The sequence below is a fragment of the Aptenodytes patagonicus genome, chromosome 8 (assembly GCF_965638725.1).
Source record: "Aptenodytes patagonicus chromosome 8, bAptPat1.pri.cur, whole genome shotgun sequence".
Classification (NCBI taxonomy): Eukaryota; Metazoa; Chordata; class Aves; order Sphenisciformes; family Spheniscidae; genus Aptenodytes; species Aptenodytes patagonicus.
Genome location: NC_134956.1, coordinates 11,310,367 through 11,334,276, shown reverse-complemented (window position 1 = coordinate 11,334,276; position 23,910 = coordinate 11,310,367). Strand labels below are relative to the sequence as shown.

The following is a 23,910-nucleotide window of genomic DNA, read 5'->3' as shown; positions in this document are numbered from 1 at the left end:
TAGTGCGTGTTGTTAATCTACAGTCTAGTGCTCACAGACAGAGATCCAGAGGGGAAAGCGTGCTCCTGCCCAGCCCTCCCTGCTGCGCCCAGCACTGTGGGCTCATCTCTGCACAGCGGTTCAGCTCCTCCTGACTCCCGGGCCTTCCCTTCTGGATCACACATGGCAAACACAGGGGCCCAAACAACACAGGTCATTTGGAGCCACAGAGAGCTGAGCCAAGCTCCAGGGCTGGCCCAGGAGGGAGCAGGGAAAGGTCTCAGAATGAGCATGTAAGAGAAGAAAAAGCAGGTGCTGAGAGTCAACAAGGACAGTGTGTTGAATCCAAGCAGACATAAGAGGTGGTTGTGAGGGCAGGCTGGCGGGACAGTGTGGAGATGGGGATGTAGGAACAAGAGGAAAGGACAAAGTTTAGGAAGGGTTAACATGGCTGACAGGTGTGGGAGAGGAGAGCAGCTGCAAGGCTGACACTGATGCATGAAGGGACACTCTGCGATGGTGGAAGAGGGAAGATGATCACTGAAAATGCTAAAACCCACAAGCCACAGGAGCTCTGCTGGGCGTTTAGCCACTAATACTCACAGGACCGATTTCTTCTTGGTCTCCTTTTGGCCTGGGGAACAGGATGTCTTGGCCACAAGCAGGAACATGACCCCATTCATCTGGAAGCGTTGGCACTGATTAGAAGCTGTGCCAAGGGCCAGCTCTGACCTGACACCCCCAGCGCAGAGTGTGGGCAGACTCCAGGTCTGCCAGGCCCATGCGAACATCCCCTCCTTTCCCCTTCATGCCCGAGCCATGGCCTCCCCCAAGTTTGGCTGGAGCAAGGAGGGACAGAGAGAGGGCCTCTAACTGAGGAAGGAGAATACAGAGAAGGGGGCAGGCAGTGGGCAGCCGAGGAAGGGGCAAGTGCCCATGGTGTGGAGAAGGGAGGCAGGAGAGGGCTGTGGGTGAAACAGGACAGGGTTTTACCACAATGACGACAGTAATGGGGCCTGCAAAGCTCCAGACCAGCTTATCATGAATGGAAATCCAGCAGAAGTCAGGGTTCCCGTAGCCCTCAGGATCCAGGCCAACAGCCAGCCCTGCGGAGGAAGGGAGAGGTCAGGTCCAAACTCAGCAGCCTTGGACTTGCCCGAGCCATGTCGATCCCATCCCAGCACTGAAGGCTGTGAAGGGGGTGTCTCGCTGCTCCTTGCCCTGTGCACAGGCTTCCCTGACACAGGGGAAAGAACCAGGACTGCGAGCCCCAGCATCAGGGCCTTTATTTCCTTTTCTCCAGGCGTCCCTGCCACAGCCCAGCAGACATTCACTGCCAGCAACAGATCACCCAAGCATGCAGGCTTGGGAAACCGGGAGACCTTAACTACAAGCCCTGGGACAGCAGAAGCCCCATGCCCATTGAACAAGCCATGAGGAGATGCGCTGAGGAATTATTTCTCCCCAGGAGGCAAGACGACAGCCCTTGATAAGTGGTCCCCAGCTGACCACCACAGCACTGCTCGCTGCCAGCACTGCTGGCCATGGCAAGTCCACCCTCAGCAATCCCCACCGGGTAAGTGAGCCAGGCAACAGCAGGGGATCAGGAGGCTGCTGAGAATCAGCGCTTTTGGCATGGCTGTAGGACAAGCAGCTCTTACCGGTGATGATGGCAGGCACTCCCCAGCCGATGGCATAGTAGAAACGCATGGCCCCGAAGTTGACATTGCGGGCTTCGGTCTGCATGCGGTAGATGTGGAGGCCCTGGACAAAGAGCCAGGCGAAGGTGGAGAGGAAGAAGCAGTGGAGGAGGATGGCAATCACAGTGCAAAGAAACTGAGGAGACAAAAGCCACTCAGAGATAGTCCCACTGTGCCAACACTAACTGCACCATCCATGCCTCGCCCCCACCCCCATGGGCGTGCTTGTTCAAGCCCACAGACCTGGTTCTCGGTGCGGTTGATGCCCAGGAGAAAGAGCAGCTCAGAGAAGAAGAGGGTGACTGTTATGTTGGAGTGGATGCTACGTGTGTTGGACTTGAGGCCTTTGAGGCAGGTCAGGAAGGAGAAGGTCAGCAGCAGAGCCACCAAGGAGAGAGACACTAAGGAATAGGTGACGATTGCCAGTGTCTCCAGGTCACCTTCCAGTTGCTGCAGCAGCAGAGAACCAAAGGCAAATGGTGGTGTTAGGGAAAGACGTGGGAAGCCTGCTGAGCCCTCAAACTCTACTTTTGTCCCACAGGGAATTTTCTGCCTGTGCCTGCTTATTCTGGGACCCAGTGGCTAACAGCCCCTACCACCACCCACAGCCCTGCAGGCTGAGGTTACCTCTCGGTGCGAGCTGTCCATCAGAACCCCAAAGGTGCCAAACTGGGAGCACTGGCAGTGGACGTGTGTGGTGTTTCGGTACACAAGTTCGCAGTCCCTGGCTGTCCAGAAGCCAGAGGGATTGGTCCTGCAGTCACCAAAAAGCAGAGCACACTTAGGAGAGAAGACAGATGAGTGTGGTATGTGGGGAAGGAACTGCAGAGAAGAGGGGTGATTGGCAAGGCTTTTCTACCAGCAGATACAACTGCACTCCTACAGCTGAAGTACTGGAGCCAGAGCCCTGCAGGGACCCTGCTGTGCCCTTCCAGCAGGAACAAACCCCCTGCGAGAGGGCGGAAACCCCCACTTCCCAGTGCTACCCAGGCAAACAGCCTGTCATGGCCAGGGAGACTCGGGGAACGAGGAGGTGCCTGGGGAAAGCAGCTCAAAGCGAGTGGCCCAGCTGTGCTTGACTCACGGGTTGGAGTGGTTCCACTGGACGCAGAGAGGTTTGCTCCTGTTGGCCGTCTCCAGCAGGCGAAACTCCAGCACAAGAGGGGTGTCCAGGGGCCCCCGCAGGAAGGTGTGATTGCTGAACACAGACACACTCACGATGGGGGAGTTCATCACGGGATTCTTGGGGAGCCTGCAAGGAGCAGCAGAGCTCTATCATCTCCATGACTGGCAGCTGCAGCCCTCTGGGGACTTCCCAGACATCCTCCACGGATGTCCCAGAAGGAACAGCTCTGCCAAGCCCGCACCATGGGTCAGGAAACATGGGGCAGAGCAATGCCAGGGTGGGGAACAGGCTGAGTACCGCAGGACTGTCTGGCTGGGAACCAAACCCAAGCCATTGCAGACAGACTCAGCAGCTGCCGGAGGGGGCAGAGCAGAGTCCAGCCAGCCTCTCTCCACTGGTGCTTGTGGAGGACAAAGGGGAGGAGGACGTACCTGATGCTGCGGCGATCCACCTGGTAGCGCGCAGGCAGCAGCCCCCCCAGGGTGCGGTACATGATGAGGATGATCACAGTGAAAGCAGGCTCAGGCTCTGGCAGCGCCTGCCTCGGGGAGGAGTTCTCCACAGTGTAGTTCCCTTCGCCCCCAGCCAGTGTGGGCACCGCCGTGGGGGCAGCTGAGGCACACAAGGGGATGGTGAGAACACACACACACTGCTCTGAAGGCAGCTTGTGACCCCACCAGGAGCCTTGGGATGTGGTGAAGTCAGAAACTCTGAGCTCTCAAGGGTGACTTGTGGACCTCTGACAGAGCCAGGTCTCACAGCAGGGACACATCTTCCCTTCCACGCCCACCCACGCTGTTTCCCGAGTGATGCTCACATGCTCACCTTCAACTTTTGGGGGGCTCAGCACCGACAGTGGCAGCACAACATGGGTGTGGGGGTCCCAGGCAGGCTGGCCCCGGAAGAGGCTGCTGTGGTAGCGAGGGTAGCGCCGGCGGATATGGGAGTGGTTCTCCATGCGATCAATGCTCAGCACTGCAAAGGAGCAAGGGAGTGAAAGTCAGCTCTAAGATGGCCAACTGGAGAGCAACCATGCTCCAGGGCACCCCAGGTTTGAAGTCACTGGCAAAGGGACCGTACGAGCTACAGGCTGGGTTGTGGATATGTCCCATGTTTGGGCATGACGTGAGATCCCAGCACCCACAGTGCTCCTTCCCAGCCCAGATCCTTGCTCTGCTGTAGGGCAGGCTACTTCTGCCACTCAGGCCAGCAGCTTTTTTAATAGACACTGGGAGGTAACTGGGAGCGGGCAGCACACTCCTGGCTCTGCTGCCTCTCAGTGGTGTGTTATCTACTCCAGGCAGGGATGGGACCAGGATGTCTCTCACAAACACCTCCCCATGTTTGAGAGAGCCACCAAGGAGGTTATCAGCATCCTCACTGAGGTGAAGTGAGATGAGAAAGGGACAGGGTGTGATGGAGGAGTGGCTCTGCACCACTGCAGCCAGGCCCCACCACCAGCCAGCTCCTACTCACTGATGTTGGGGGTGACGACGCCAACGGGGTTGAGGTAGGTGAGTTTCATGTTGCTGGCCAGTGTGCCCGAGTAGTCCCGCAGCTGCTCCATGAGGCTGGCGCTGCCGTGCTCACTGTGTGGCAGCATGGCCCAGTGCTCCCGGTTCTCAGGTGCCAGCACAGAGCTGCCTGCGCGCAGCAGGTTCTGCATGGGAGAGACATGGGGGCAGGGGGTGAGGAAAGCACTGCCTTTGGGCCCCGTCCTGACCATCCCCAGGCTGCAGCACTGTGCTCTCTGCCCAGTTGCTGCACAAGGGCTGGGGGAAGAGGGGTACTTTCTGCTACGACAGGGCCCCACACTCAATGCTCATCAGCCAGTGTCCTGCAGAGACATCTTCCCTGCACCCTTGCCATGAGGGACTTGCAGGCAGCAATAAGACCTCCCTTTGCCTTCCCTTCCCCAGGCTGAGCAAACCCAGCTCTCCGCCTCTTCTCATCCACCCTGAGCTCCAGCCCTGACCACGCAGGTGGCCTTCACGGGTCTCGCTCCTGCGGGTCAATGTCTGTGTGGCACTGGGGAGCCCAGTGCTCCTGACACGGTCTCACGACATCCTTGATCCCCTCAGAGACCCAGGCTCAGGGTGGCTGATAAAGAGAAGCAGCATCAGAAGCCACCCTGATCTGGGGGAAGGGCTCACCTCATTGAAGTGGGCATCCTGCGTGGCTGTCAGGCCAAAGCCACGCTGCCGGCTCTCAAAGGCCATGAGGCGGGATAGCAGGCGGAAAGTGATGTGCACATCGTTGCCAAAGTAGTGGTCCATGTGGTCTGTCACGGCCCGGAGCCGGTGGGCCAGCTTCTTGGCTTCAATTGTGTTGAGCTCAGTCTCGTTCCTCTCCAAGCCCTCCAGCTGCCAGTGGGGAGAAAGGAGGGGATTAAACAATTAAGCGGTTCCTCCCTGGGAAACTGGGATGCTGCAGGCGCCGCTGGGCCCAGAGATGATTTTTGAAACCATGGCACAAGCCAGGGACACTCACAGTGGTGGTCACTAGAACAAGGAGCAACACTGGCAGGCAGACAGCCTCCAGCAACACATCAGGGGTTGCACTGGGCCAGGCCCAGCTAACCCAGTAACATACATGACAGAGGCCAAGGAGATGAAAGGATCTCATCTAGCAATACTTCCCTGGAAACTCTCCTGGCTTCAGTTACAGTTCAGCCTTGGTGGGATGCAAGTGTTTAATAAGCTTGCCTGGATACTTCAAAGGTAATTGTCACTGAAGGGTTTGGGGGCTACAGATGTCCCATGGGGCAGACATTCCGCCAGCTTCAAACAATTCAGCCCTGCTCAGGGTTATTTGTTTTCCTCTCAAATAATGGGGCAGGCCACAGTTCATTTCTGACGGGGACACTCAAGAGATGAGACAAACCAAAGTGAACTTCAGCTCAGACCAATGCTCCCACAGGATGGGTTTGGGGGCAGGAGATGGGAAGAGAAATGTGCTGAGCACTGTGGCAAGGCCTGCTCCTACTCTAGGTGCCCACGGAGAGCTGAGCTCTTTGAAACCTGGCTCTGAGCCCTTGCTCGTACAGCTCCTGCCCTGTCAGGGCTGCAGAGCCGAGAGGGGATTACCAGCATGGAGAGCTCCTTGAAGGCAGGTGAAGTGCAGTTGAAGAGATCAGGCTCCACCCAGCCCTTTTCCTCATCACAGCGTCTGATGGCTGCACCTAAAACCAGGAGGAAGGGCTTGTCTGAAATTCAGCACGGGATACATGGCTACCCTGCTGCATCCCCCCAGCCGGGACCCTCTGCACCAGCTAACCCCAAAGAGCAGCACCGGCAAGTGATGAGGAGGGCCTATAACACCCCAGGGCCATCCTCCTGCTTTGCACCAGCGCAACCCATTCCACCCTTGGTCTGCATCACCGTGGCAAGCTGCTGCCATCCCCTCCCTCCAGGAGCTGGGTTCCTATGTGTGCATCTGCACTGCATCACACCAGGTGCCATCACACAGAATTGCAAAGAGGAATAAGTGACTTGGCAGAGCTCAGGCTGGAGAAGCCCCTGGTTCCTGGTGGGGACATGTCCATGTCCTCAGGGCACATTTGACCCCAAACTACTGATGCCCATGCAGCTCTAGGCATCCCCCAGCCAACAGCCTGCAATGCCTGCTGAGGTCCTGCCTCTCTCTACAGTGCAAAGTCATGCCAGGAGGACAACACCCGTGCTGTGGGGCTGGCAAACCCACCCCAGAGATGAGCCCCTGCAGCCGAGTGGGATGGAGGAGTGGGATGGAGAAGGACCCATCCAGCAGTGTGGGTTCAGTACCCAGTGCAAGACCCCAATCCCTGCCTGGGGCCCAAGCACTACTGCACAGCAATGGAATGGGATCAGCTGTTAACCACCACCAAAAGTGCTGCTAAAGCAGACATGGAGAGCAGTGTCCTGGGCCGGGAGCATCACCACGCAGACTTTGAGCAAAAGGAACCTGGGTGACCCCGGTGTACCTGGCAGGACTATGGACCAGGCCCTCCTGGGGAAGGCACCAGGGCACAGGAGCCCACCCAGGCACCCATGGCTGGGAGAGGGCAGCAGTGTGGCCAGGTCTGGGAGAGGGAGCCTGGAGCAGACTCCAGTTGCTGCTCAGAAAAGCCACAGTGACTAGCATGCCCCCTCCCATCATCTCCAGCTCCCAGCTGTCCTCCCCAACCACCTTTCCCCCAGCTGCAGAAGCACAGGGACCAGTGCCATTGCAGCTGGGAACAGGGAGAACAAAGAAACCTCCACACTGCTGGCCTTCCCCTGGCAGAGAACAGAGATCAACAGAGAACACAGATTGTCTCAGCTGCAGATCTGTGCAGGATCTGGCCCCCAGGTCCCTCTGCCTCCCTCTGCCAACTGGGCAGAGGGAACAGGACCTTGTGCTGAGCATGCCCATCAGTTCCTGCCCCCATCCTACTGCCTGCTGCTCAAACAGCTCCCCCTTCCTCCACCCCACGGCCATTCCTCCATGGCCTCCCTGGCCTCACTACCCATTGCTCATCACCAGCTCCTTCCCCTCCCAGCCTAAGCAAGCAGGTACCAGCCCAGGAGAGCCAGCATCCATCCCAGACGGGGAGCAGAGTGCAGACCTGCCCAGAGCCAAAGCTGCAGGCTCAGGACAGCGGGTGGCAGGGGCTGCATGCGGCTGCAGCCGGGTTTGTGCTGGTTAGTGCGCCGGGAGCAGGGAAGCGGTGTGTAGGAGTGGTGAGGCCAGGCAAAGCGTTGGGAAGACACTTGGCAGCTCCAGAAGCAGCGGGATAAGTGCAGGGGTGTGCAGGGTGCCAGGCAGGGAGCAGGGAGGGAAAGCCGCATGGCACAGCCCTTACAGCACACGGGGAAGGAGGTGGGAGCAACCTTACCTGTGCCCCTCAAGCCTGAGCACGGAGGGCAAGAGAACCAGGGAGAGAAGCGACAAGTTAGGAGCCGAACCTGCCTCCTCCCGGGGTGAATGGCTGGAGGACAGGTTTACATTGTCCCCTGGAGCTTGTGCTGCCCTACAGTCCCAGACACCCTGCTCGCACCTTCGCCATCACCGAGGACAGCCTCCTCCAGCTTGGGACATGACTCCTACCCAAGACACTCACCTAACGACATGCTGTGCCCTGCTCCCTTCGCAGCACACACTGAGGATGGGGCCAGCGGAGCTGCAGCAAGGTGCTGCGGGCGCCAAGCTGCTGTGCCAGGCCTGACCCCAGCCTCAAGCCCACTGAAACCAAAAAGCAGCAGGGAGAAGGTGGGGATGGAGGCCAAGGGAACAGCACAGCCCAGGGGCTAGGTGATGGGCCTAGACCCTACAGCCTGTTCCCAGCCCTGTGGCCAGCCCCCTCTGCTTTCCCCCAGGCTGAGGCATTTTCTCCTCCAACTTCGTTCTCCCAGCTCTCAAGCCCAGCTAAATGGGACTGGGACAGCACGAGGACAAAGTGATATTGCTGGGGCTGCTACAGCCCCCGGCAGAACAGCCACGCTGCCCCCTCCCCTCCCCATCACATCCCCCACTCACCCAAGGAGCCTTTGGGACACAGCACCGCAGCTGAGAAGCCAAACTTGGTCTGGGGCCACCACACACCTGCCTTCAGGCTTTTGGGGCAGCCGTCATAGAGCACTGTAGAGACACGCAGCCCAAGGGGCCGGTCACAGGGGGAGGCCACTGACACCAAGCCCCGTGGCACCAGCTCCCCGCTACGACCACACTCACCCTCACAGCCACTGGGCGTCACCTCGGCAAAAGGGCTGTCGCAGCTATTGCACTGGCGCCCGATGACCCCGGGCCGGCAGTGGCACCGGCCCGTCTCCTTGTCACAGGAGCGCGAGGTGGAGCCCACGGGGTAGCAGTCACAAGGCAGGCAGGTGTCGCTACCTTTGGGGCGGTAATGGAAGTCCTGGGGGGAGACGGGGACAGCCATCAGACAGCCCATCGGGACAGCAGCCAAGGCTGGCGCCTGGGGAACTGCTGGAGCCAAGGCAGAGAAGGACCAGGCTCTCCCAATTTGCAACCACCCCCACTGCCCCCATCATCACCGTGCTGGGGCAGGAGGGCCCCACAGAAGAACTGAGCAGGGATCCAGCCCAGAGGTGGGCACACAAAGCAGGGCCTGGGCAGCTGCCAGGCCTTTGGATGGGACAAGGAACAGCATCAAGGACGAGCAGGGATCCAGGCAAGCCATGGGCCACGTCCCCATGGGCACAGCTGCCCCTCACCTTGCAGTGGCACTGCCCGTTGGTTTTATTGCAGTCGGGGTCAAAGCCCTTGTTCACATCACAGTTACAGGGCCCACAGGTGGGGTTCCCCCACCAGCCCTTCGGACACTGCTGGTCCATCCTAGGGAGAGAAACACCTCCACTGTTACAACCACCAAATCCCCCAGGCCTTCTCCTCCCACCAGCCCAGCTGCTCAGCAGCTCCAAGGAGCCGGGTGGCACTGAGAAGTCCCTGGTCACATAGCCGGGATGAGAGGGCAGCACAGAGCCAGGTACAGAGGCCATGGCCCTGCCCTGTGCTCCGCAACTCACCTGTGCTCGCAGTACTGCCCGAAAAAGTTCCCTCCGCACTCGCACACATAGCCCAGGGGTGAGCCTGGCTTGCGGCGACACACCGACTTGTTCTTGCAGGGGTTGAGGTGACACACATCCACACAGTCCCCTCCATAGTACCCTGAGGTGTGGACAGAGAGCACTGTGTAAAGGAAGCACCTTCCCCCTGAGAGGGGCCAGAGCACCAAGGAGTGGATTCAGCGGGCTCAGGAGGGATTTTGTTCCCCACAAAAACTAATGAGTGTCTGGTGGGGATTTCTGGGCCCAGGACTTGCCCAAGGGGTAGGCAGGAGAGTAGTCACAGGCTAGGAGGGAGCCACAGAGGGAGAGGAGAAGACAGGTGTGGAGAGCAAAGGGGTGGCAGGGGGCTGCAGGCCCTACCTGGCTGGCAGACGCAGGAGTAGCTCTGCCACTCGTCCTTGCAGATACTGTTGGCCGGGCAGGGACTGGAGTCACAGGGGCTTGGCACGCTGCAGCCAGCCTCTACCCGCAGGGCATGGCTGGGCTTGGGCAGCGCGGTCCCGGTGATGCTGTCACCCAGTCGCACACCCTGCAATGCAGATGACAAATTCACGGTGAAGCCAAGACACACACGCGAGGCTCCAGTCCTCCTGCCCCCCCACAAACCCCCAGGGGCAGCCACCTGCCATCACCCCTGCTGCATTGATTTATGGCTGCCCCACGGCACCTCGGAGCCCTGAATGCTCAGAGGGAGAGTGTCACCAGCAGGATGGACACTGGCAGCAGCTGCCAGGTTTGTGTTTCCACCTCTCCATGTAACAGACCCGCTGGAAAGGGAAGGCTCATAGCAATGGACTTACCTGTATGCAGCCCCTCAGCCCGTTCTGCACCTCGCCAGATCCCAGGACTCCCCCCACATGCAGGTGTTTCACCTTCAGGCCATGCAGTTCATTTCCAACAACCACCGTGTCCTGTAGAAGGACAGGGAGTAATATGGGGTAACTGGCATCAGCCCTGCCCCAGCCCTGTCCCTCTCCTACCCCAGCCCTCTCTGAGGGTGCAGAGGCCCAGCCCGGCCCGTGTATGCCAAGCATCCTCCACAGTTTCTGTTCTGGTGCCGGGGTCTCAAGCAACACTTACCTGGTAGAGCCCAAAGTCCAGGGTGAGAGTGATGACGTAGCGTGAGTCTCGCCCACTGCGGACATCCCGCAGCTCCAGCTGGAGGTCGTGCCATCTCCCATCGCTGAGCCGCAGCTGGTCCAGGAGGAGGCTGGTGCTGCGGCCGGACCCCCTGCTCACCATGAAGGAGAGCAGGCCCCCAGCCAGCTGCAGAGAGGGAGCCAGCAATGGCAGCAGTGAGCGAAGGCCTCGCCAACTCTGGCTGCCTCCAGCCTACCCTCCCTCTGAGCTCTGAGCATGGGGAGGGAAACCCAGCCCTGCTAAACACCTCTCCCCATGACCACCCTCTCCTTGGGCTGGAGTCAACATGGAGGGCAGGGTTCTCCTGCTCTCCTGGGGCGGACAGCAAGAGAGGCTGGGGCACAGTGCTGCGGATGAGGCTGTGGCCCTACCTGGCAAAGCAGGGTGGTATACTGGCCGGCATGGGCCTGCAGAAGCACCCCATCCGGCTGGCGCGTCCGAAATGCCAGCCCCAGGTACCACGGCACTGAGATCTTCACATCTGTCTTGAAGTCCCAGGTCAGGACGCTGTTGCCCTGGAAATAGTGGGCATGGTGCATGGCTGGAAAGGAAAGTGGAGGTGAAAAGGGATGGGCACTACACAGGGAGCACTAGATGCAGGGACAACAGAGCTAGTTCATCTCACAGGGACCCCTTACCCTACTTCCACAGCAAACCCAGCACAGTCTTGCCCGCACCCACCCTGCCCACAACCAGCAGTGCCCGCTCACTCACGGTGGCGGCAGTCTTTGCCCCCGAAGCCAACAGGACAGAGGCAGGAGTAGGTCCCCCAGCTGACAGAACAGGTGCCGCCATTCTTGCAGGGGCTGGAGTCACAGAACGTGTGCTTGGCATGGCAGCCTAGAGGTATCAAAGTCACCCATATCAGACTTGACCTGCTCACTACCTCCCTCCAGCCCACATGGAGAGACACCAATGCCCCCCAGGCCTTTCCCTGGCTGCCAGAGGGGCAAGCCCAGCCACTCAGCCTCTCAGCACAGACCCTGCCTGCTCAGGGATGAGGATCAAGGCTGTTGCTCCTCCTTATGCCAGAAGAAAGACACTGCGGAGCTGGACTGACTACCTAGCATCTCCCAGACAAGCCAGCTCTGCAGGCTCTGCACTTGGGATCAGGGGATGTTCCCAGAACATTAGCTGGGATGGGGACTGGCTCATTTAGGGGGATTTGGAGGCCCCCTTCCCCGATGGAAAGCTGTTCAGCTCCAGCTGTGCCACCACACTGCTGTTACAGCCCAGCAGTGCTGCTGCATGAGAATGAGGGGCAATTCCCAGGGCAGGGGCTGGCAGGAGCAGAGGCACTGGTACCTGCAGCAGTTCCGTTGTTGGCAATGTAGGAGGCCAGGTCGATGCGTTTGCTGTCAATGTACAGGTCTCTCATGCATCCCACAAAGTCCCGGTGAGTAACAGGGAAGTTTTCCGGCAAGTTGGGGACCCCTCCGAGGAGCAATGGACCTGTGAGGTCCAGGGACCTGCAAGGACAGAAGCCCAGGGCTTCAAGAGCCACAGCGACCTCAGGCCAGACAGCTGGGTCCCCAACGCAAGGGGCTGGGAAGCAGAAATCCCCAGGGACACACACAGCCGAGCCCCCTGGAACTACAGCTGTCCCAGATGTGAAGAGCTGACTCTGCAGGGGACCCAGGTGCCCTGCTACTCTCCCCACACAGTCCCTGAGGAACTCACTTCTTCGAGCTGGTCTGCACACCCTCTGCAGCACAGGAGTAGTTCCCAATTTCACTGCCAAACTGCAGGGCCACTGAGGCGTCACATTCATCCACTGTCAAGATGGCCACCTTGTCCTTGGAGGGGCCCTGCACCACCCCCAGGGCGCTGACCTTGGGCTGAAACCAAACGCAGGGTATTAGCAGCACACATGCCCCCAGACCCAGACACCCAAGGGCTCGCACGACAGCAAGGAAAGGGCCTAAGCATGGCCCAGGCACCGCTGCACTGCTGGAGCGTGAGCGAAGCAGGAGGGACATCTGCAGGAGGGACATCTCTGGACAAGCCCAGAAAGCAGCACCAGAGATGGATACGGGCAAGGACACTGCCACCTCCAAGTGTGGTCCTGAGGGTCAATCTCCCCCTGCACCTGGCTGTCTGCTCCACTACACCCATCCCCAAGGGCTGAAAACTACCTCTACCTTCTCTCCACAGCCTCCCTCATGGGGCAGAGCCAGAGAACAGGAAAACCAGAACCACTTGGTCATGCCTCGCAGGGAGAGAGACCCATGCATGTGGGGGTACAGCTGGGGCGCACGTACCTTGTTGTAGTAGCGGAGCTGCAGCGTGTGCCACTGCCCATCACTCACACCCCCCGGCAGGTAGGGGCTCACCACTGTGCTGGACTCTCCTGTGGGGACAGGGATCATAGAATCATAGAATGGTTTGGGTTGGAAGGGACTTTAAAGATCATCTAGTTCCAACCCCCCTGCCATGGGCAGGGACACCTTCCACTAGACCAGGTTGCTCAAAGCCCCATCCAACCTGGCCTTGAACACTTCCAGGAATGGGGTATCCACAACTTCTCTGGGCAACCTGTTCCAGTACCTCACTACCCTCACAGTGAAGAATTTCTTCCTTATATCTAATCTAAGTCTACCCTCTTTCAGTTTAAAGCCATTACCCCTTGTCCTTTCACTACACGCCCTTGTAAAAAGTCCCTCTCCAGCTTTCTTGTAGGCCCCTTCAGGTACTGGAAGGCTGCTATAAGGTCTCCCCGCAGCCTTCTCTTCTGCAGGCTGAACAACCCCAACTCTCTCAGCCCGTCTTCATAGGAGAGGTGCTCCAGCCCTCTGATCATCTTTGTGGCCCTCTTCTGGACTCGATCCAACAGGGATGATGGCACGCTGAGGGAAGCTGGACAGCCCTTGGACGTGCCCGTCCCCCTGCAGGCACCAAGCCCTCCACACTGCCAACAGCCTTACGCAGGGATGGAGAAGGGCTTCAGAGAGACAAGCTTGGCACGCCAGCCCCTGTCTGCTGCAGCCTTGTGGCAGGAGCAGGGCGGGGGAATCACAACCCTGGGACTGGCAGTCAGCACCCTGGGATGGCTCCTCTGTCCAGGCTGACTGCCAGGGTGCCCTGGCACCATGCAGCCGGTCCCTTGCCAGCCACTCGCTGCTGGGCCTTGCCCTGAGGAGACCAGCGCAGCCAGAGCAGCAGCAGGATGGCCAGCAGGCGCTGCGTGCAGGGGAGAGGGGAGGAGCACTGGACACAGGACGGGAGGGAAGCCCCAGTTGTTAACACGAGGGCCCAGTGCTCCTGGCAGCTGATCCTGACACCCCTTGGGGCAGGCAGGATGGGTGCAGGATGGGCACAAGGCAGCAGGGATGAGACCGACAGGATAGTGAACACCCTCCCAAGAGGTTCCTCTTCTCCAGACTGGCTCATGGCAAGGCAGGAGATGAAGCTCTTGATGACATAATGGGGCAGAACGGCAGGGGAGACCTCAAAAGGGTTTCTCCCAGTTTGTGCTCACAACCCCCCTGCTGCACTTGCACTCCTAAGCCTAGGGAGGGTTCTGAGACACACACCCGTCCTCTGTGCCATCCACTGACGCTCACCAACACCTCTCTCAACCCCGTCTCCCTTAGCATGGGCTCCATCCAGGGCAGCACCCCGCTCTCCCCGCTCAGCGCAGGCCTTCTCGCAGCTCCCATGGCACAAATCCCACGACAGACAGGGCCGAGCCTACCTGTGGAGTATTTCAGCTGGACCTGCCCCTGGATGATCTCCACCGCCAGGAAGTCGTGCCTCTCGTTCAGGCGCCCATTGTAGAGCAGGAGGCCGCTGGGCTCCACAGTGCTGAACCTGGGGTAAGGGAGGAAGCGGGAGGGCAGGGTGCGCACAAGAAGCACGCGGAGATCTCTGCTCTCCCGTGGCACACACCAGCATCCCGGCACAGGGACAAGGTGAGACCTGGCCCTGGCCCCAGGTGCAAGCCCAGCTGAGAAGGGGCTGGGAGCTTGATCCAGCGGATGCTTTGGGAGCATGGGAGGGCCTGGCATGGGGGCAGAGAGCTGGCAGCAGGGAAGGGCAGAGGCACTGAAGGAAGGGACAAGCTGATGCCAGGGGAGACTTGCCAGTGCAGATGCAGAGCCCTTTGGCTAAAGGCGCCAGGGCAGCCCCATGGCAAGGCAAAGCCAGTAACGCAGGGGTCTGGAGAGCACCAGCGAGTCCCTGGACAGGCCCAGGGTGCACAAGAGCCACCAGAGTGGGGCCTGGCTGCAGTGTCTAGCGGAGGAGGGAGAGGACTCACGAGAGGGTGAGGGTGAGGTGGAAGCGCTGGCGCAGGCCCCGGAACATGACGAAGGATCGCGGTGGGAAGGAGCGTGTAGACACCTCGCAGAAGGGTGTCTCGAAGCCACCCGCCGGGCACTGGCAGCGAAAGCCCCCATCGGAGCCGTTGGTGCAGGTGCCGCCATTGCGGCACACGCCGGGCACACAGCGCCCCGAGCGGCTGTCCACTTCGCAGTTCTCTCCTGGGGGGAGCGAGAGGGAGGCTTGGGACACGTCCCGGCTGGAGGGCACGCACGCAGCGGCCACCCATCCACTCCTTGCCCCGGGGGTGCAGACCTCAGCCCAAGTTTGGGGCAAGGCAGCCAAGGGGCAGGAGTTTGTGGGGCGGCTGGGGGCAGGCAAAGCATGTAACAACCCAGGTGTCACCCAGGTGTTCCCCACAGCAGCCAGCAAGCTAGCTACCGCTGCCAGCCCTGCAGCCCGAGCCCCTGGGCTGGATGGGATGACAGCTCTGGCTGAAGGGGCAAGTTTGGACCTAGGATGGCATGGGAATGGGACAGGAGGGGACTGGCCACAGCTGGGCTGCATGGTCCTAAGGGTGGAGAGGCAAGGACAAGCCAGGGAAGTCCTGGTGATGCTGAGAGTGCCTCCTTGCACACAGCCACTGCACAAGCCTGGGACAGGCATTGCAGTCCTGGTTCTGGGGTGTGGGGACAGCCCAGCACCACTGAGCTCCCCTGCCAATAGTTATGAAAGTCTCACCCACGGCACCAGGAGCCTCCTAACCCTGCGGGCAGGCTCTGACGTAGGAGCAAAAGCCAAGCGGAAACCAGCCAGATGAGGGACACCGAATATCCTTGCACCTTGCTGGCATTGTTAACGGGGATGCCCCAAGCCAGCTCAGCAGTGCAGTGCAGGGAGTCTGGCCAGCCCCTTTTCCCGTGCTGTCCCCACAGCATGCAGGGAACCGCTCAGCTGCAGTCTTACGCCCCGGGCCCTGCTTCCATTACTTGCTCCATGGCACACAAGGAGGATGGGGAGACAGCATGAAGTGACAGGGAAATGAGCTCATTAACCCTTCTGCTAATGGCTGTTCACGCTTCAAATGCTGGGGGTTAATTACCACTGACTCTGCTTATCTCACCAGGAGCCACAGACAGCAGAGCGGCTCCAAGGTAGCCATCTGCTGCCACGCTCCCTCCCGGTGGGGAGGGCAAAGCAAGGGCTCCCTCCCCAGTAGCCACTGGCCACCTTCCCTCACCTCCAGGTTGCCTGTGTCCGGGCACAGGTCTCCACAGCCTGTCAAGGACTTGGGGCAACAAGACACTGGCCAACCCAGGGATTCCCCCTGGCTAGGACCAGATCTGCCTGGATCATACCCTGCCCAGTGGGGCAGCTAGGCCCAGCCTCCCCTTCCATTTTCAGTGGGCAGCAGCTCACCCACCACGCGTGGGCTACACACCTCTGCCAGACCAGCTGAAGACTGTCACGGGCTGAAACCAGCACCTCCAATGGTCCCAGAGCCCATCGCCCCACTGGCATGGGGCAGGGCCGAGGAGCCTCCTGTGCCCCAGCCTGGCAGGGTCCAACCTGGTCTTCCTGCTCTGTGAAAAAGGCTGGGAAGTGGTGGCCAGGGTCCCCAAAAGCCCTCCATGCCACCCGCCTAGAAGACAGACTTCTGTGGCAACCTCAGCCCTGTGCATTCAGTGCCATGGAAACACGGAGAGCCAGGAGCAGAGCCGGACCTCTGCAGGAAAAGAGGGGCTCTGCCACCTGCCACCCTGCTGGGAAGAACATCCCACCATGGTGACAGCAACGCCAAGGGACCTGCTCACCCATCCCCCTGCAGCCCCCAGCTCCGGGCACTCACCGCTGAAGTGCTGGCGGCAAACGCATGTGTATCCCCCCTCCTTGCGGGTGCAGATCCCACCATTCAGGCAGGGGTTGGAGTAGCAGAGGTTGATCTCCGTTTCGCAGTAGTCCCCAGTGAAGCCCTGCGGGCAGCGGCACCGCAGGCCAGTGATGGGGTGGATGGGCCGAAAGAGGGTGGAGGGGGATGCGATGAAGGGGGCCGAGCTGTCGAACTTGAGGACGGAGATGCACTTCATGTAGTTCTGGCAGGGCTCCCGCAGGCAGACGTTGTCATCAAAGGGCAGCACCTCCAGCATGGAGGCGCCTGTCAGCGCCATGCGCTTCATGTACAGCTGCTCCTGCAGCTCCTCTGAGCTGAAGTAGCGCCCGCCCCGCGGTGCCAGGGCCGAGAAGCTGACGTTGAGCACCGTGCCGCCCACGTCCGTGTCATTCTGGATGTTGAAAATGAAGACATCCTCCTTGGGCGTCGCGAGCACGGTGGCCACCCCTTCCAGGAAGGTGGACAGCAGCGGGGAGAGGAAGCGCTCTTGCCACATGTTCTCCAGCCGCACCGTGATGCTGTTAGCCAACATGTCCTCCGTGATGATGATCACCCGCAGGACGCACTGGGCTGTCACGCTGTGGATCCCATCTGTGGGAGGGAACAGGGACACGCTGCAGGTCTTTGCCTACTGCTTGGAGGGTCTCCTCCCTCCCAACCCAGGGCAGAGCTCTGCACCTCAGTGCAGCCCCCAAAAGGCCCGAGTCCTTGGCTAAGAAAGCTTGGAGCCACAGCCCTGGGGGCCAGCAGGGTGCCACCTGGGCTAGAGGGGGAGCGGTCGGTGTGGCTGCACCTTCTCCCTCCCCTCAGGCTCTCCACTGAGACAACTCTCAGGTTTCCTCCCAGTCCTGGATTTCGGCAGCAAACTGAGCTCTCAGGAACAAAGATGCTGGTGAGATTTGGGCAGAAGGAAGTCCCAGCAGGAGGCTGGGCAGGGCCTGGGGTGTTTTGCTTCGTCGCCCTGTCTGCCTCCCCCACACTCTCTTTCCCTGTGCTCTCCTCCTGCCGTTTCCTTCCTCTCTCCTCCAGGGTCTCCAAGGCTTTTGTGCCGGTCTCCCTGCTTCCCCCCTTCTCACCATCTGCTCCACATCTCTTCCTCCCTCGGCCCATCTCCGGTTTGTTTAATTCTCTTTAATCTTTATTTTCTTTGGAAACAAACTCCCTCCCCTTGGGACCCCGCACCACACGAGCGATCTCCCAGGCATGAACACAAGAGCGTGCACGCACACTCAGAGCGTGCCAGCCTGCCCTCTCCCAGGACCCTAGCTGTTAGCAGCATCTCACCCCCACGTTAGGCACACTCACGCGCCAGCAGCTCAGGCTGCAGGGGCGCAGGCAGCGCAGCACCAGCCTGCACAGGCAACGGTGCAGCTCCCACCACAGCACCCATCCTAGCAGCTATGCGATTTGGGACCCCCTGCCTCACCCCACTACCTTGGAAGGTCATACCCTGCTGCAAATTAGGAAATACTGGCCAAGATGGGAGCTGGACAGACAGACAGATGTGACCACGTTCCGAATTCCTCCAGGAAACCCTGCTGCAAGCACAGGCAGGCACACAGCATCCCTCCCATTGGGACGCAGACTGTAATTACCCCAGCTGGGGACCTGCCAGGCAGCAAGCCCCATACCTTGCTCAGATAAAACTCCTACTAGTCCCTTCCAGAGCACAAGTGCCCCAGCCCATTCCCCAGCTTCACAACTTTACACTGCCCAAATGCAAGCTGCCTGGCCCTTTGCTGGGCCTGTCGCTCTTCCCCCTCTCTGCCCAGGCAGAAGTTTGGGCAGTGGTTTTATTTTTCAGTTATTAACTCTCCTTTCCATGTGACCCCACTCAGTGGCTTTGCCAGTAGGTATCCCACAAAGCAGCCTGCCAAGGTCCCCCTTGCTCAGGCCACGCCGGGCACCTTTGCTAGCAGCTTTGGCCAGAGCACCCAGGAAGGGGAGAAGCCTGCCTGATGTTCCAGGACACCTCCTCTCTCCCCCAGCCCCCCCTGAAGGCAGAGCCAGCCTTCAGCATCACAAGGCAAGGATTGCGCCTACCTCTGTGGTCCCAGAAATGCTTGACGAGGCTCACCAAGAGCCTCACTGCTCTGGTGAAATGGGACAACCCATCTTCCAGCCCATTACCAGCACGCCAACGCTAATGCCCCGTGGGTGTCAGCAGCACATGGCTGTCACCTGCTCTTCCCATCTCCCACCCCACATCTACCAGAGAGCCCCAAATCCCCACGTTTCCTTGGAAACCTGGCTCTCCATCATCATCCCAAGACGTTTACATCAGAACATGTCAGTGGTGACCCCCAGGACTATCCCTGGGCACCAAGCCGTGCTGTAACATCCCCCACACATGACCGATAAGTGGCAAACACAAGCCACCCCCTTCCCCTGGGGACGGTGGGTTCAGCCCGTGCACCCCCATAGGCAAGGCCACCTGAACGATGAGCAAGGGGTTTTCTGGGATGTTCCCCTTTCCCCGTCGGCCATGCTGACCCCTGGCAGGTAAATCAGCTCCACAGAGACAGCCTTGTGCATCGTCTCCTGGGCATCTGCATCAGGTTCAACACTCTGGCCTCCAGTTTAAACACTGTCATGGGAGATAGGCTTGTGAAAAGGTAGGCAGGAGGGCTGAGCTCACTTCAGGGGAAGAGCAGTTAAAGCAAATATCCCCCAGCACCACCGAGGGCAGCCCCCCCTCTGCCTTGCCCCAGCCCTCACCCATCCCCCAGCACATGCTGGCATGGGCAAATCAGACACCCAGTGCTGGGCTGCTCACACTCTGCCCCTTCACCTCGCAGCCAGAAAGCTGAAGGACAAGCCCTCAGTGGCTCTGGCTGTTCACAACCCAACAGGCAGCCATGCGGGTTATAACCAAGCACACTGGTGTGACCACCCCATCAGCAGGACCCTGCACCAAAGGTGCCACAGTTCAGTCTTGCCTGCGGTGGCCCTGGAGGGACCACGGTGCATTACCAGTGTGAACACAGGAGAGCTGCTCGTTTGCTCACACACTGTAATCTCTGTCCCTCTCTCAGCCCGGGTTTGACACCATGTTGTGTTGCGCAGAGCAGGGAGGGGACCCACAATCTTTGGGGTGATCCCATCCTCAGCCATGCGAAGGTGCAGCGCAGCCCCGTGCCGCCACATCTCCCCTGCCCGTTCTTCCAAGTGCGACATAACTGTGCGGCAACATCTGTGCACAGATGTAACCTGGGGTCAAATGAGCACCACTACCAGGGCGTGTAGGACAGACTAACAGACCAGTCTGTCACCACCAGGCAGCCCTGGCCAGACCATGCCAAGGCCACACATGAAACGAGCCTGGCAAACTCAGCCAGACCCTGCTCAGCACCGCTCCATTTCCTGCAACCCAGTGCAATGTGGCAGGAGGAGCAGCAGGCTTCCTGGCACCCTGGTCAGCCCCAGCCCCGCCGAGGGCCAGGCGGTGTAAACACCAGCCCCCCGTCCCCTGCCCATGCCCCAGCTCCAAGCCTCACATGCAAAGCTGCCTTTACTGTTCCTCTCTCCCTGTGGCTGCCGTGCTGCAAAGCCTTTTGATTTCCCTCAGCCCCGTTTGAAGTTCACAGTGCAGGAGGATTTAAAGATTGAAATGTCTCCTTTTTTACCCCCCTCTCTCTCTTCTACTCTTCAGAAGGTGAGAGCTTTCTGGCGACCCTGCAAATTCCCACGCAAGCACCAGCCTGCGTGCTGGGGCTGGTGCTCTGGAGATAAGGCTCACATTGGGCTGGGGGAGCAGCAGCGCCAGTACAGTCACCCAGGAGCTAATCTCCTGGAGGAAAGGGGGTTGCTTCTCTCTGAAATCAAACTGCTCGCGCCCCATATGGAAGCAAGGTGAGAAACCACCCCCATGTGACACCCTGCCGGCTCTGACATGGAAGGCAGCATAAGCAGCGGCTACCAAACAGCTCCATCTAGCACCTGGCTGGACGTGCCAGGGGATTTAGAGCTGCCTGGGCTCAGCGCAAGGAACTGGCATCATCACCTGCATCCTCTGAGGCACCTTCTCTCTGCAAGAGGCTCATGGGCTGCCGAGAGCACCCAGCCCTGGGGAGGCAAGAGTGAGGGGAAAGCCACAAGTGTGGCTCAACCGTGCTTGGCATAAGATGCTCCCCAAGCCACCAGCAGCCAGGCATCCCTCCCCGAGGGACCATCTGGTGAGGCAGCACCCTGGGAAGCCACCACTTTGACACCAGCTCCCTTCTCAGCAGGAATAAGGCAGGGTGGCCCCAGCCCGTCGCCACACCATGTCCCCACTCCTTCTCCTCTCCCTTTTTCCCCTCCTTGCAGTTTGCCCCTCTGGCCAAGGCGAGTGTGAGCTCGGTTCAAGCCCAGCTGCCTCCCGCTCTCCTCTCTCCAGCTCATGGTTCACCCAGAAGCAGCCGCGAGGCCCGGCGGACAGCTCTCGCTCTCAAGAGCTTACTTGGGGCTGCTCAGCGCCCAGTAACAGGCTGGCAGACATCCGCCAGATTTATGGCTATTATTAGGCCTTGGCTGATGCGATGCTGAGTCCTGGAGCAGGCCAGAGGCCAGCAATGCCTCCCAGGAGCAAGGAAGCCATGGCCGGGGAAGAAGGTGGGCTGCAGGGTGCCCGATGCCTTTGGCATTGCCCAGCCCACAGCAGGAAAGTCCAAGCACCCCTTTCGCGGTTCCCCACAGCAATGCGGAGCCAGCCCTGGCCCCACAGCCCTCCTTGGTAAGCTCCCCCATAACATGCTGTCCCACCTCAGCATTACACCCAGGGCTGCCTGCCCCCTCGGCTCCATGCAAGGGGAAGCAGATGGTTAAGAGAATGACCTGCTGCAAATGGGGGGAAAAAAAAAAGCTACCAAAAGAAAGCCCAAAGCTGGCTGGAGGCACTGACCCCCCTGGGAGGCATTTTAATCACGAATGCTCAGCCTTTCTGATTAAATCCTGTGGCTGGAGAGCTGGTGCCTGGTGAATATTCATGCAGCAGAGCGAGGAGCCCTGGAAACATGATACAGGGAAAGGTGCAGGTAGAAGGGACGTGAGGGGCTCTAACCCTCGTGCTGGGCAGAACCGGGGCATCATGTTTGCACTTCCAAAACTGACAATTACCAGCTTCAAAAGCAGCAAAGCTACCAAAAGAAGAGCTCCAGCTGGAGAGCGGGATGGGCAGCAGACTCCTCCAGGGGGGCTGCACTGTCAGCCTGGGAATGGAGCTCCAGGCCTGCACTGGAAACCTCTTGGGGGGAGCAGGGCTGCCGACCACTGCCCAACAGTCTCCTGGGTCTGCCAGGGCAAGAGCCCATCTCTCCCATCCCCCTGTGCTGCCAGAGGCTCTCCAGATCCCCGGGTAGCACCCCAGCCCACCATGGGGCATGAGGCATGGGCTCTAGCAAACACTCCCACCCCAAGAGCCTCGGAGTCACTAGCAGAGGTTCCCCTTCCCCTGCAGCAAACATTTTGGCCTTCAACCTCCCAGGGAGCTCCAGGGATCAGGAAGACGGCAGCTCAGTTCAAACAGCCTCCCTGACCCAGGAGGGGACGCACCCCTGTCCCTCACTTGGGAGGACCAGGAGCTCAGAAATAGGCTCCGGTGCATCACCACCTGTCCTCTTCTGAGCGGCAGAGCCAGTGTCCGAGACAGCGAAAGCCACTGCTCTGACTGCAACACCCCGAGCAGCCACCCCAGAGATAGTGAGGATGGTCTGGGGACAGACAGGGGCAGCTTTCACATTTGCAGCTGAGGAGCAGTAAAACACCTCCAGATAGAGAAGCCAGGAAAGGAGGAGACAGGTATGACTAAGGTGAACATTCCTCACCACTTCTGAAGGGCTTTGGCAGACCTCTCAAAATTTTGATGATACTTGACAGGTTAAGAGATCTCAGAAGTAAATCAGACTCCCCTCACCCAGCACAGAGTATGAATGTCACTATTCCAGTAGCTCTAAAGACAGGGACTAAAATACAATAACCAAGAAGACTCCAAAAGTGTTCCCTAACCAAGAACGGAAATCCTTAAGTCTCCCACCCTAACTTTGTGGTCAGAACCTCCAGCTGTGATGGACCTAGCAGGGGAGGAAGCTCCTGAGAGTAGGCTCCTCAAGACAGGAGAGGCATGCAAGTTGTGAAAGGCCAGGGCAGCCCTGGGACCCTTACCCAGCTTGAAAAGATGGCTCCAATGTGTTCAGACATAGGAGTCAGGACAAACGTGCTCTAGCAGGGTCTTCCCTGCCAGGCTGGGATTTTAGGCAAGACATCTTGGACAAATGGGTCCCCTCACCAGGGCAAGCTCCTGGGACGCAGGCCGAGGGGAGCTGTGTACCAAGAGCTCAAGCGGAACAGGGGCAACGCAGCAGCCACAGCTGAGTGCAGCTGAGCCTCCACCCTTGCCACCAGCCCAGCAGCCTGGCCCGGTGAAACCAGCCTGGAATGGTTTAAAGTCAACACAACGTCAGTCTCCTACAATGCCTCGATCTCACACTGTGCTGCTGGCCACGGACACAGCCCCACCAGCCCACTGTCTTGCACCCTCGGTGGCCAAGAGCTGTTTTTAGCAGCCATAGGTGCCCACACGCCTGCAAAGAGCTGGGGTCAGTTTTGAGGCTGTCAGTCCCCCTGGAAAGGCACTGGTTTGTGATGGCCCAAATCTTCCCTGCTTCCTAGAAGGGGCTGAGCTGAGAACACACACAGCTCACAGGCAGGCAGAAGGGCCCCTTGCCCTGTGATTTAGGAGGATCCAGCCTCCCTCAAAGGGACCATAAAGCTCACAGGCAGGCAGGGAAGCTGCTCCCTCCTCAGATGCTGACCCTTGGGGCACCCACCCAGGTGCTATTGTTGCCTTCCTGCAGGAAGAAGGTGCTCCGGCACGGCGCTGCGCCCAGGGCAAACAATGCAGCCGAGTCTGAATGTCCTGGCCGCCAGCTCTGCAAACCCACCCACCCACCCTCCCCCTGCATACAGCGACAGCACGGGGCCGACAGGGCTGCCAGCTGGGCAGAGGGCTTCGAACAACAAAGAAGGAAAAACCAAACCAGACCTCCACCTCCATAGCTAATATCAAAGCCAACAAAAGGCCCATTTCCCAGTGTCTCGCTTCCCTCCCCGGTACAGCTCTTCCCCTTCCATCTTCTCCCCTCCTTCACGAGCGCACCTCTCCCAGTCTCCCTTCCCGCTGGAAGATGACGACACTCTAATTGCAAGGCCCCCCTCACCGCGAGGCGGCTCGACGCAGGACTTCGGGACGTGATTGTCTCCTGCCTTTGTGCAGGGTTAAGTGTGCAA

At 59.5% G+C, this 23,910-nt stretch overlaps 1 protein-coding gene across 4 annotated transcripts in view; it reads right to left on the bottom strand.

The window, feature by feature from the left end:
- CELSR3 (cadherin EGF LAG seven-pass G-type receptor 3) overlaps positions 1-23,910 on the bottom strand; it is a 35,564-nt gene that overhangs the window by 7,178 nt on the left and 4,476 nt on the right. For 2 of the 4 annotated variants that reach the window (XM_076346356.1, XM_076346359.1), the window contains exons 2-28: positions 16,603-17,235; positions 14,752-14,974; positions 14,188-14,303; positions 12,755-12,843; positions 12,174-12,331; positions 11,799-11,962; positions 11,208-11,333; positions 10,865-11,034; positions 10,434-10,619; positions 10,154-10,264; positions 9,714-9,882; positions 9,312-9,453; positions 9,000-9,120; positions 8,497-8,680; positions 8,302-8,403; positions 7,661-7,675; positions 5,892-5,986; positions 4,959-5,168; positions 4,282-4,465; positions 3,631-3,780; positions 3,237-3,417; positions 2,764-2,931; positions 2,307-2,433; positions 1,923-2,129; positions 1,641-1,815; positions 973-1,085; positions 583-662 (exon numbers count right to left, since the gene is read on the bottom strand). In XM_076346356.1, the coding sequence (XP_076202471.1) occupies positions 583-662; positions 973-1,085; positions 1,641-1,815; positions 1,923-2,129; positions 2,307-2,433; positions 2,764-2,931; positions 3,237-3,417; positions 3,631-3,780; positions 4,282-4,465; positions 4,959-5,168; positions 5,892-5,986; positions 7,661-7,675; positions 8,302-8,403; positions 8,497-8,680; positions 9,000-9,120; positions 9,312-9,453; positions 9,714-9,882; positions 10,154-10,264; positions 10,434-10,619; positions 10,865-11,034; positions 11,208-11,333; positions 11,799-11,962; positions 12,174-12,331; positions 12,755-12,843; positions 14,188-14,303; positions 14,752-14,974; positions 16,603-17,235 (4,399 nt within the window). Of the gene's footprint in view, positions 1-582; positions 1,086-1,640; positions 1,816-1,922; positions 2,130-2,306; positions 2,434-2,763; positions 2,932-3,236; positions 3,418-3,630; positions 3,781-4,281; positions 4,466-4,958; positions 5,169-5,891; positions 5,987-7,660; positions 7,676-8,301; positions 8,404-8,496; positions 8,681-8,999; positions 9,121-9,311; positions 9,454-9,713; positions 9,883-10,153; positions 10,265-10,433; positions 10,620-10,864; positions 11,035-11,207; positions 11,334-11,798; positions 11,963-12,173; positions 12,332-12,754; positions 12,844-14,187; positions 14,304-14,751; positions 14,975-16,602; positions 17,236-23,910 lie in introns of those variants that run through there. The other 2 variants (XM_076346357.1, XM_076346358.1) reach the window with 2 other exon arrangements.